Raw genomic sequence first — 12,858 nt, forward strand, 5'->3', positions numbered from 1 at the left:
CTCTCTGTCTGCAGCTACTTTAAGGCCCCATACACACGAGAGGATCCATCCGCTGGAATTGATCCGTGGACCGGCTCCAGCGGATAGATCCCCTGGTGTGTACGATCCAGCGGATCTGTTTCCGCGGATTTTTATCCCCTGGGATGGATTTCCAGCGGATAAAAATTTGAAGACATGCTTTCAAATCTATCCGCTTGAATCCATCCCAACGGATTGATCCGCTGGTCTGTACAGACTCACCGGATCAATCCGTCCGAATCAATCCCCCGCATGCGTCGTAATGATTCGACGCATGCGTGGAATTCCTTATATGACAGCGTCGCACACGTCGCCGCGTCATCATCGCGGCGACGGCGCGACACGTCATCACGATGTGATTTCGGCGCGGATTTCGATCCGATGGTGAGTACACTCCATCGGATCAAAATCCTTGAGAGGATTTATCCGCAGAAACGGTCCGGTGGACCGTATCCGCGGAAAAATCCTCTCGTGTGTATGGGGCCTTAGGTGTTGTAAAGTCAGAAGGTTTTTTTTTTCTAAATCCATTCTATGCATTAGGATAAAAAACTTTTGCGTGCAGCAGCCCCCTTCGGCCCCCCTAATACTTACCTGAGCCCTATCTCTGTCCAGCGATGTCCATGAGTGCCTCAGCTATCCGGGACTCTCCTCCTGATTCGTTGAGACACAGCAGCAGCGCCATGGGTTCCCACTGCTGTCAATTAAAGTCAGTTAGCCAATCAGGAATGAGAAGCGATGGGGGGGGGGGGGGGCTGAGTCTGAATGGACACAGGGTGGTGTGACTCGACTCAGGAACACCCATGGCAAGCTGCTTGCTGTGGGGGCACTCGACAGGAGAGAGGGGCCAGAAGAGCCAAAGAGGGACCCAGGAAGAGGAGGATCTGGGCTGCCCTGTGCAAATACACTGCACAGAGCAGGTAAGTATAACATTTTTGTTATTTTTAGAAAAAAAAATAGACTTTACAATCACTTTAAATGTGCGGCACTCATGGGTCACTGTAATTCACAAGAGGTCATAATTGGCATATATCTGCTTTGAATTCAAGGTTACATCTGAACATTGGACAAACTATCTGGTCTATCAGGTTTAAACAGCACGTTGGTTAAAAATGAACAAGCTTTGTTAATTTATATATATTTCTTTCCTTACATTTAATTAGGTACTCCAACGCAAATCTTTGCAACATTCACTAAACAATGGGGCAAATTTTCATTACAAAGTGCAACTACCCATGTAAAGTGAAGGCCTCTATGCCTCTGGTAAATCAACTCCTACATATTGAATTTGGTTAACGTTTTACACTTCCTTCAGTCTACAGTGTATCTGTGACTATGCATATATGGGCAAATGTGTCTGAATCAGATTGATAGGCTTGTAAAAACTTAAAGCGGAGTTCTATCCTGGAACTTCCGCTTTAAGTGAAGGCGACCCCCTGATATGCCACGTTTGGCATGTAGAGTTTTTTTTGGGGGGGGGGGGGGGCGGACACCCTCTTTTTTAGCGGCATCCAGCTCCCACTTCCTCCCGAGGCTCCGTGGCGCTGGAAGGAAGTTCACCTCTTCCCCTTCCCTCCATGCAATCTTCTGGGACACAAAAGATTTCCTGGCCAATCACAGAGCGCAGCACGGCTTGCGCATGCACAGTGCGTGTTTCGGCTATGAAGCCACAGTCAGAATGCCTGCGCCACGGAGAGAAGGGGGAGAGGAGCGGGGCTTTGTTCGCCCGCATCGCTGGACCGTGGGACAGGTGAGTGTCGGATTACTACAGTCAGCAGCTACACTTTTTGTAACTGCTGACTTTTATATGGGTGGAACTCTGCTTTAAAAGGCACGCTAAACCTTCTTACCTGCACTTTGTGTTTGATTTACCAAAGGAAAATAGACTTTTCACCTTGCAATTGAAGTTGCTCCAGAGTTTATAAAATGAGGGGAAGCTTTACTTTTCAGAGTAGCCAATCGCATGCAAGGGAAGTTAAAAAACAGCATTTTTGCTTGCAGATGATTAGATGTTGGAAGTCAGCAGAGCTTCCTCTCATTTACTAAGCTCTGAAGCAACTGCAAAGTGCACAGTCCATTTGCCTTTAGTAAATCAATCAGATGGTTTAATTTGTTGCCCTGTACAGGCAATATATAATAAAGCAAATGATTTACATTCCTATGTCAGCGATTCGTGCAAAGAAACTACATATCCCACAATCCCTGGTTCTGTAAACTCAGTGCTGGTGCAGATGAGCGCTAATTAGATCTGAAAACAACAAACTGGCAGACGGTTCACAAACACACAAAAAGCTTACCATAAAGTTGGAAGATTTTTGTTTTATTATATTAGCACTCCCACATTTGTGATGTGACACAGAATGGATGGCAACACATACACTGGACTCTGTGACCCAGAGCAGGAAGTTGTCTTGTCCTTTTTGGGAGTATGGCTAGCTAAGCAAACCATGGACATAAGAGAATAGATCAGCCGTGACAACCTTCAGCCACAACATTTGAGCCCATCATTACAAGGTAAGGCAAACAAACAATGCTAATTCCTTGTTGAAACAACAAACATAATAAATTAACGTGTGCAATGCATTGGAAATATGAAGCCTGTGATACCTATATGAATCAATCAGAGAAAACTTGAAGAAATATGAATACTATCATTGCTAAACTTCTTTAAAAATGTTTATTATCAATGTGATTTTTAAATATGAATGGCCCATGGAGTGAGTGGTGAAACCCGTCAATAAATTATATCAGTACTTTCACCACTAGCTGCACTGCAACCATTGTATTACTATTACTACCAGCAATTAAAATTAAAGGGGTATTCTCACCGTGTTTCTGACTCCTTAGCAGGCACTGGAGAGCTGAACCCAGACAAGGGTCGTTCTGGTCCAGAGAAAATTTCATTGGTGCCTGAGGAAGAGCTTGGGTTTCTCTGTTTTCCAACAGGGCTGTCCATAAAAACAGAAGATGAGGAATCTTTGCGAAAGTTCTGACGTACAGGCGAGTTGCGGCTGGATGGTCCTGAGTAGGGGCTGTGAGGACCCTGATTCTGTTGGACATCCACCATTCTTCCATCTGTTACTTTCTGAGGGGAGGATGGTGGAATACGGAAACCCATTCCAGGACCATATGTGTCTCCATATATCTGAGAGTTGGGTTTATACATTCCTTCTTCTAGATCAGTTTGCAGAGCAGCTGCAGAATAAGTGCTGAGAGAGCGGACTGAACCTCTCTTGTACAGGCCACCAGAGTATGAAAAAGGGTCCCCCAAACCAGCCAGGGACTGAGTAGATGTAATGCTAAGTCTACCCTCATGGACCATTCCATAGGGATCTGAATAGAGTCCCTCATTCTTTACAAGCACCACATTCTTGTTGGAGAGATCTTCATCAGGTTTGACATCCCTTCTCTCCAGGATAGCACTAGGACTAGGGGAGACTCCTTGGGCCGGAGGAAGTCCAGACATCCGGTCCCCATGGTGAACAGGGCTACCAGCATAAGAAGGCGGACGCCCACCACTGTAAGACATGCGGGAACGTGCTGGAGAGGAGGACTGGAGAACAGGTGGAGGAGAACCAGAAGTCAAGTGGGGAGCAGGAGACATGTTGTTCAAACGTCGAGTTGGGGATGAGTCTCTGGAGCTGTACATCATCTCACGCTGTAAAAAAGAGCAGAGCAAACAAATAATCAGGCAGAAACAGGGCACTGTAGCACAGTATTTTCATGCTCAAGACAGATGAAAGGTCGATGTAGTGATAGCTACATCTTAGAGCTAAATCTTAAACCTTCATTGTCGTATGTGGTTTGGCCTGGCCATGGCAAAGAGTGGGTGTTATTGAAGTGAGCCCCAGCTCAGGAAAATTAACAGGTTTTATTTTCTACTTAAACAGTGGCACATGCATTCTTTGTGAAACACAATGCCTCCTTGTCTGGTATTAGCAGACATAATTTATGATGGAGAGATACCATCATAAAATATTGTAAGAGGTGCCATGAATACTGTGGAAAGCATAAGAGAGGGAACATGGTGGTTGACAAGCAATCAACACTGCACATCCACCCAGGGTGCCAATGATTAAGAAGAGAAGTGCATACAGTGTTCTAGACTTGAAAAATACCTTTCAAGCATGTTTGACTGTATAAAAACTTACTCAAAGCAAAGGTTGTTTAACTTAGAGGAGAAGTCCAGCCTGAGCTCATTTGGCTGGGCTTCTCCTATGTCTTCCGGTTTCAGCAGAGTGGTCTGAAGTCCGCTCTCTGCTGACATCAAAGGAGTCAGTCCACGTCATCATGACACAGTCTGGATCTGCCAGGTGCCTGGACTGATGCCTGTCTCAGCCTCTCTGCGAGCCACCGAGAGACTGAGATGGCCCCCTCCTCAGCTCAGCGCTCCAGTGAGTGTGGAGGAGCAGAGAGGAGAGCTGCTGATTGACAGTCAGCAGCTCTCCACTCAGGGATCTGTGAGAACTGAGCCATCGGGGGACAGATGCAGCATGGGCCTGATGCTGCATCCACCTAGGTTAGTATAAATGGGCCAAAAAAAACAAAACATACTTCTCTTTTAAAGGGTTACTCCACGCTCGTAGGGAAAAAAAAGCAAAAAAAAAAATTATATAGCATATATTATTGCTGCACAATACATATTGTAATTGGATGTTATTAAAAATGACCCTTTATTTTTAATCTGCAGCTCTTTGTAAAACTCAACACAATATGGCAACCTGGAGGCATTCTGTACACAGATGGTGTACAGAACACCCTCCAGACATTGTATTGTAGTTTCCTGCCTGTGTGATTGGCTTACTGATTTTCCCAGAAGTCTGTACCAAGATACAAGTCAGATTTTTGGCATTCCCTGCAAAAAAAAAATGACATTTTTGGTGAGATACTCCCATATTTAAAAGGTATGCACTTTGCTTATTAGAACCCTGCAGGTGAAGCAGCTGATTGATAATTAAAAAAATCACTCCACTTTCACATGGACACAAACAACAATTTCTTCAGAATAACAAAAGGTGGGAATCTGGAGCAAAGTTTGTTAAAATCCTTGCAATGTACTTAAAGCACCCAGCGGGGAAGGTTTTTTTCTCAACAAAAGTTTAAATTTGATTTTAAAATACTTTCATCTCTTGCACATGTAGCACCCTCTAGTTAGGTAGGTGCTAGGGTGAAGATTTATTCTGGAGAGAAGGAAAGTTTAGGCAAGCCTAGCTGCTGTCTAGGCCTGTTTGTTTTCATTCTGGGCTGGGAGTGGCCTAGGGCAGAGCTGGGTGACTCACAGGGAGCTTCACTGTTGCCCCCCTCTTCTTTCTAGAAAATGCTGAAAGGAAGGGAGGAGAGGTGAGGAGATTTGACCAATCCCCAATTTGGATTGGCAGGGGGCAGGCCTAGTCAAATACCTGGGGTCAGCCCAGCTGGAGAGGAGTTGTCGTGTGGAAGAGCTGAAGTGAGAGTGTGTGGAGGCTGTCGGTGCCCATGGGGAGCTCCCCAGTCTAGGGGGGAGGGGGTGACCCTGGGCCAGGGCTCGGGTGCATCCAGGAGGAGTGAAGAGATCCTGGAAGGAGAGGCACCTGAGAGCAAGTAGAGGACAGAGGGAGAGAACACTTCTAAGAGTCTCCAGGGAGGACAACTGGTCTCAGCCAGGAGGGCTGGTGAGTGAGCACAGTCGGGAGGACTGGGGAGGCAAGCCTGAGAGAACTGGGAGATTGCAATTTAAGATGGATGCAGAACCAAAAGAGAGGGCTGTGGGAAGGGCAGTGGTGAGAGGTCATTGCAGCCAGGCTGGTTGGCAGGGGCTGAAGAGTGTTATCTGGGATTGGTAGCTGAACTGAGGACAGCTAGCACCTGAACTATTTCTACACCACAGGAGCCTGTGGTCTCTGCCCACAAAAGGCAGTTCACTGAGGCCTGGCTGAAGTAGTGTCAGGCCTAACCATGCACTGCTAGCTAGTCTGGAAGAGTAAAAGTCTGCAGCAAGTGCTGGAGGAGTGAAGGAGTTTGTGCTGGAGAGAAGACTGGAGTGTATATTCTGGAGTGTATATAGAAGTCCCAAGCAAGTTGCACTGCATTTCCTGGGCATTTCATAATTTCCCATTTCCCATCCAAGGCATGGATACAATTATAAATAAAAAAACAAAAACAAAGCTTATGGACTGTTCTGTGTCTCTGAGTGTCTGTGAGACAGATGTCTGGCTGGGCATGGTCACAGGTGAACCACTACATTCAGCAACCCCTATGGGGGCATGGCTACACACAGAAGAGGTAGAATCATCCCAGGCTACTCAGACAGAAGCCAGGACAGACTTACAAGTAGACTCACTTCATATTTCAGAAGTTGGAAGACCAAAAGGACAGGGAAATAAACCAACACATTGGAGAATTACTGGAGGCAACCAGATATACATATCTCTGAGACACCATCCAAGTTATCTGAAATGCTGTGTTAGAAATATCTGTTCTGATCTACCTACATACCAAATGATACCAACCCTATTTATGGAAGATAATTGTTAGAATCATTAAAAGCTTACTCAGCTTTTTTTATTTGACTCATTGATTGTTCTCTTTCAATGCACATCTTGCTCAATTGTCAGATATAAAAGGTTCATTATTCTACATACGTCAAAAGCGGACAATAGCCTGATCTCAAATTATTGCAGATTGTGCACCTTTCCCCCAAAGTTTAAGCATGAGTGATGAGGGATTAAAAATTCACCTCCACAATTCTAAAGCATCTGGACTCTCTGGCTTGCCTTCAACAATTCAGATGGACACCCAGCACCAATATCTATGGAACCATGAATCAACCTAATTGTTATTACCTATATTGTCTGTCTGTCCTACAAATAGTTGGAGCAGACCAGGTAACATTCCAATATGACTTGCTGCCAACATCAGAACGGTTCCGTACTACCTTCCCTAAGGCTAGGTTCACACTGCTGCGAATTCTATTGCGAATTTGAGCTGTTGCGATTTCTCAAATTCGCTAGTCATTTAAATGACATAGTTTAACATTAGTGCCGTTCACATCAATGCGTTTCGAATATAAGCTGCGGGAAAAAAGGGTCCTGTGCGAGTTTGATCCGTGTGCGATGCGAATTCAGCTCTATAGCCCGGCATTCCCGGCAAAAACGCAGCCACGAAATTGCGGTAAAATCGAAATTTTACCACAATTTTGAATTCGCAGCAGTGTGAACCTAGCCTTAGACCCCTTTCACACTGGGGCGTTTTTCAGGCGCTTAAGCGTTAAAAAAAAGCACCTGAAAGAAGCTGCATCTGCAATCCCAATGTGAAAGCCCGAGTGCTTTCACACTAAACCGCCTGAAAAACGCCCAAGTGTGAAAGGGGTCTTAGCTTTAAAAAAAAGCAGAAAAAAGCGCCTGATAGAAGCTGCATCTGCAATCCTAATGTGAAAGCCCGAGTGCTTTTACACTGAGGCGCTGCGCTGGCAGGGCGTCAAAAAAAGTCCTGCAAGCAGCTTCTTTGCAGCGCTTTAGGAGCGTTGAATACTCCTAAAGCACCCTTCACATTGAGGGAGCTTATTTAACGCCAAAGCACCTGAAAAATGCCCCAATGTGAAAGGGGTCTTAGCGGCGCTTTACCAGCGTTTTCCGGGTGCTGGCAGTGTGAAGGGGCTATGAAAGCACTCAGGCTTTCACATTGGGATTGCAGATGAGGCTTCTTTTAGGCGCTTTACAGGCTTTTTTTTAACGCCAGAGCGCCTGAAAAACGCCCAAAAAAGTGTGAAAGGGGCCTTAAACTTCTTTTTTGTTTTTGTCTAGTCCATCCCTTCAAACTTTCATGCTGTTTCTCATTGACAATTCAATATTTATTACATTGTCAGTGAGAAACAGCATGAAAAATCTCAACCTTGGAAAGAGGAATGTCTGTTACTTATCCACCCGTTTAATATCCTTCATTAAAAATGAAATACCAAAAAAAACGTATTTTCCATTTGGCTGCTCTTATTATTTCTATAGGAGACATTGTTTATATTGTCCAGATGGAAAATTAGAAACATTATGTTTCACAGTGGTGGGTTTTAAGATTGAGGAAAATGTATACAATGAATTCAGTTCATTTAGGCCTCATTCACATGCAGAGACCGGCGGTCTGAGGACCGGCCACATGATTATGTGGCTTGAGCAGCCAGGTGCTTCGTGCAGCCCTTTCAAGTCTATGGAGATGCAGCAGCTGCATAGGCACAGCTGCTTGGCCCAACCTGATAGGCATGTGAGTTCTGGTGAGCGGCCCCGAGCACACAGTGTGAATGAGGCCTGAAGCTGCATTCTGGGCACAAAAACATTTATTAAAATATTTTCTCTTTATCCATAAACCTTTAAATCCATTTTGTGTGCACCAAATGTTTTTGCAAACCGAGATATTACCTTGTAAAACTAGTAGTAACATCATCAATGAGCTGCACTTCACCTGGGCAAAGAGCAAAGATGTGGGTGGGACATAACAGGTACACCTACTATAGGCTGCCTACAAAAAACTACTAGGGGGTGAGTACAAGTCTAGTGACTCTGCACAAGCAAAAAGAGCAGCAGTGACCAGTTTTATTATAGGAAAGTGTAGGAGTTGTTTTATGCAGGTCTATTGTACATAAATGGAAGAAATACACAAAAGACACGCCCCTTGTATTTAGACAATCTTTGTTTAACCCAGAGTTCAGCTTTGAAAATTCTTGGCAATAGTATTTAACAAATCACAATTAAATCAAATAGTATATGGAACACAAAATGTGAATACAGGCTGCATGCTGCCTACCAGCTGTTTTTTTTTTTTATATAAAAAAAAGAAAACAGCAATATGTAATATATATGGAACAGATATTTTCTAATGTGATTTATAGATGTTTGTGTGAATCTGAGTAAACAACATTACTGAGGATTTTTTTTAAAGGGGTTGTAAACCTTCCTGTTTTTTCACCTTAAAGTGGAGGTTCACCCGAAAACTTAATTTTTAACATTAGATTGATGCTCATTTTGTCTAGGGGAATCGGGTAGTTTTTTTTAAAATCAAAGCAGTACTTACCGTTTTAGAGAGCGATCTTCTCCGCCACTTCCGGGTATGAGCTGTGGGACTGGGCGTTCCTATTTGATTGACAGGCTTCCGACGGTCGCATACATTGCGTCACGATTTTCCGAAAGTAGCCGAACGTTGGTGCGCAGGCGCCGTATAGAGCCGCACCGACGTTCGCCTTCTTTCGGCTACTCGTGACGCGATGTATGCGACCGTCGGAAGCCTGTCAATCAAATAGGATCGCCCAGTCCCGAAGACCATACCCGGAAGCGGCGGAGAAGATCGCTCTCTAAAACGATAAGTACTGCTTCAATTTAAAAAAAAATACCCGATTACCCTTGACAAAATGAGCATCACTCTAATGTTAAATTTTTTTTTTCGGGTGAACTCCCGCTTTAATGCATCCTATGCATTAAGGTGAAAAAACATCCAGATTTTTCTGCCCCCCAGCCCCCTGGTTTACTTACCTGAGCCCTCGAAAGTCCCACGTCGAGAACGCGCTGGCTTCTCGACTCTTCTCGGCTCTTCATTGGATAGACTGATAGCAGCGCAGCCGTTGGCTGGGGGCGGGGCTGAGTCTGGCATTCGTGTCTATGGATGCAAATGCTGGACTCGGGAGCGCGCCTGCAAGGTAACCCCCTTGGAAAATCGCTTCCCAGAGGGGGTTAGCTGATGCAGGGAGGAGCCGAGACAGCCGCCGAGGGACCTAAGAAAACTAGCTGCACAGCGGAGGTAAGTATGACATGTTTGTTATTTAAAACAAAAAAAAAATCAAACCTTTAATATCACTTTAAAAATGTACCTGTCAGTACAAGATGTGTAAAAGAAAAAAAATTCAATACTATTATAAGTAAAAAGGGACATAATATACAGTACAATGATGACAAACACACAATGATAAAACAAAGAACATATACACAAGGACAGGTCCACTCGACAACATATATTCACATTCACAGCTTTTCACTCCTTAATCTCTGGCTGACCAAATAACACACACTGTAGCAGCAGGGAGGGTGAGCCTCAATGCACACATTTCCCACATGTGTGTCCATGGCGGCTGAAGTTTCTGTGCTAAGAATGCTCACTGCGTGCTCCCAGCACAGGGACTGAGCTGTCACAGACAGCAGGACAGGCTTCCGATCATGTGACCACTATGACAGCCAATGACATCCTGCCTCGTGAGGTTAAGACCCAGTTAAAGGCCGTTGTGGAGTGGGTTGTCCCCAGCTGTTTTAAATAGTTACACAGGGTCCTTTCACACGGGCTTGTCTGCTTGGCAGACTCTGCTTGCTCAGTGGGGGATCGATTCGCTGATCCCCGATAAGCAGGAGAATGACAGGTCTGTCTCCGCTCACTGTGATGAGACAGACCTGTCAGAGTCACACTCTCCTCTGTGGGGAGATTAGATGAAAATGGACCGCCTATCTGTTTTCATTCGATCCGCCAGATGGATGGAAAATAGGGTCACCATTCGTCTCGATTTGGTGGACAGGATCAGAATGGATAGCAGCAGGTGTCAGCGGACATGTCACCGCTGACATCGGCCGCTCCATAGAAGTGAATGGAGGCTCTGATCAGGTCTGCCTGAAAACTGACAAGTGGACGTGATTGAAAAGCTTGTGTGAAAGGGGCCTTAGTCAGGTTGAAAAAAAAGACAAAGATCCATCTAGTTCAACCAACAAAAAAAACAAATAGAAAACCTCCATGAACACAATTCTATACTCACATTTGATCCAGAGGAAGGCAAAAAAATGAAGCATGATTCAATTTGCTCCAGTAGGAAAAAAAAATCCCTTCTTGAACTCCCAGGAGGCCATCGGATATTCCCTAGACAACCCCTGGTGTTATTACCTATAAATGTTAGTATCCACTTATTCCTTCCGCTAACTTACATACTATGGATGTTAGGCTGACTGGTCTGGAATTCCCAAGGATATATGTTGGCCCTTTTTTGAAAATCAGTACCACATTTACTTTTTGCTAAAATGTATACGTTCTTTGGGAACTCTTGGCCGTAAGCCATCTGGTCCTGGTGATTTGTTCACATTAGGTTTTTCTAGTCTTTTTTTGAACACTGGTCTCCATCAGCCCCAAGGTTACATTCAATATATGTTGTTAACATTACTGGTTTGTTTATTATACCCCTCTTTTTCCTTCATATAGATGGAGGAGAAGAATGTATATAATATGGTTGCCTTTCTATCACTTGTGACCAACTTACCCTGGTCATCTTTTATAGGCTCAGTATGTTCTGACCTCCATTTTTACTGTTAATATATTTGAAAAAAAATGTTTTGGGATCTTACTCTCCTCAGCAATTTGTCTCTTGTAAATCTATTTTAGCTGCCGTGATTGCACTATATTATTTACATAGTTAGTCAGGTTGAAAAAAAGACACAAGTCCATCCAGTTCAACCATAAAAAAATGAATAAATAAAAAAAGAATATCGTACAATTCCATATACCCAATTCTATACCCACAGTTGATCCAGGGGAAAAAAATCCTTCCTGATCCCCTGAGAGGCAATCGGATATTCCCTGGATCAACTTTACCTATAAATGTTAGTACCCAGTTATATTATGTACATTTAGGAAAGAATCCAGGCCTTTTTTAAAGCAATCTACTAAGCTGGCCAGAACCATCTCTGCAGGGAGTCGATTCCACATCTCTTAGTGTGAAGAAACCTTTACGTATTTGGAGATTAAATCTATTTTCCTCTAGAGGTAAAGAGTGCCCCCTTGTCCTTTGTGTTGACTGTAAAGTGAATAACAACACCAAGTTCACTATATGGACCCCTTATATATTTGTACATGTTGATTATATCCCCCCTTATTCTCCTCTTCTCAAGAGTGAATAAATTCAGTTCCTCTAATCTTTCCTCATAGCTGAGCTCCTCCATGCCTTCTATCAGTTTGGTTGCCCTTCTCTGCACTTCCTCCAGTTCCCCAATATCCTTTTTAGAGAACTGGTGCTAAAAACTGAACTGCATATTCCAGATGAGGTCTTAATGATTCGAACAGGGGCAAAATGATATCGCTCTCTGGAGTCCATACCGCTCTTAATACAAGAAAGGACTTTGCTCGCTTTGGAAACCGCAGCTTGGCATGGCATGCCATTATTAAGCTTATGATCTACCAAAACCCCCAGATCCTTCTCCACTATGGATTCCCCCAGTTGTACTGCCCCTAGTATGTATGATGCATGCATATTCTTAGCCCCCAAGTGCATAACTTTACAATTTTTAACATTAAACCTCATCTGCCACATAGTCGCCCAATCAGACAGAGCATTGAGGTCGGCTCGTAAATTGGAGACATTCTGTAAGGACGTTTTTCCACTGCATAGCTTAGTGTCATCTGCAAAGACAGAAATTTTAGTTTTGATCCCAGACCCAATATCATTTATAAAGATATTAAAACGTAAGGGTCCCAACACTGAACCTTAGGGTACACCACTGATAACCTTAGACCATTCAGAGTCAGAATTACTAACTACTACTCTCTGAATTCTGTGTTTTAGACAGTTTTCTATCCATTTACAAAACTGATATTTCCAAGCCTGTAGACTTTACCTTATGCATGAGCTGTGTGTGCGGAACTGTATCGAATGATTTTGCAAAATCCAAGTATACCACGTCCACAGCCACGCCTCTGTTCAAGGTTATACTTGCCTATTCATAAAAATAAATCAGGTTTGTCTGACAACTTCTGTCATTCATGAATCCATACTGTCTATTGCTTAAAATATTTTTTCCCAGCAAGAACTCGTCTATGTGGTCTTTTATTAATCTATCCAGTATCTTCCCAACTATA

At 43.9% G+C, this 12,858-nt stretch overlaps 1 protein-coding gene across 12 annotated transcripts in view; it reads right to left on the reverse strand.

The window, feature by feature from the left end:
* Positions 1 to 12,858, reverse strand: part of SRCIN1 (SRC kinase signaling inhibitor 1) — a 461,563-nt gene that overhangs the window by 213,603 nt on the left and 235,102 nt on the right. For all 12 annotated transcript variants that reach the window (XM_040329863.1, XM_040329861.1, XM_040329866.1 and 9 more), the window contains one exon: positions 2,844 to 3,673. In XM_040329863.1, the coding sequence (XP_040185797.1) occupies positions 2,844 to 3,673 (830 nt within the window). The remainder of the gene's footprint in view (positions 1 to 2,843; positions 3,674 to 12,858) is intronic.

Source organism: Rana temporaria, chromosome 12, assembly GCF_905171775.1.
Source record: "Rana temporaria chromosome 12, aRanTem1.1, whole genome shotgun sequence".
Classification (NCBI taxonomy): domain Eukaryota; kingdom Metazoa; phylum Chordata; class Amphibia; order Anura; family Ranidae; genus Rana; species Rana temporaria.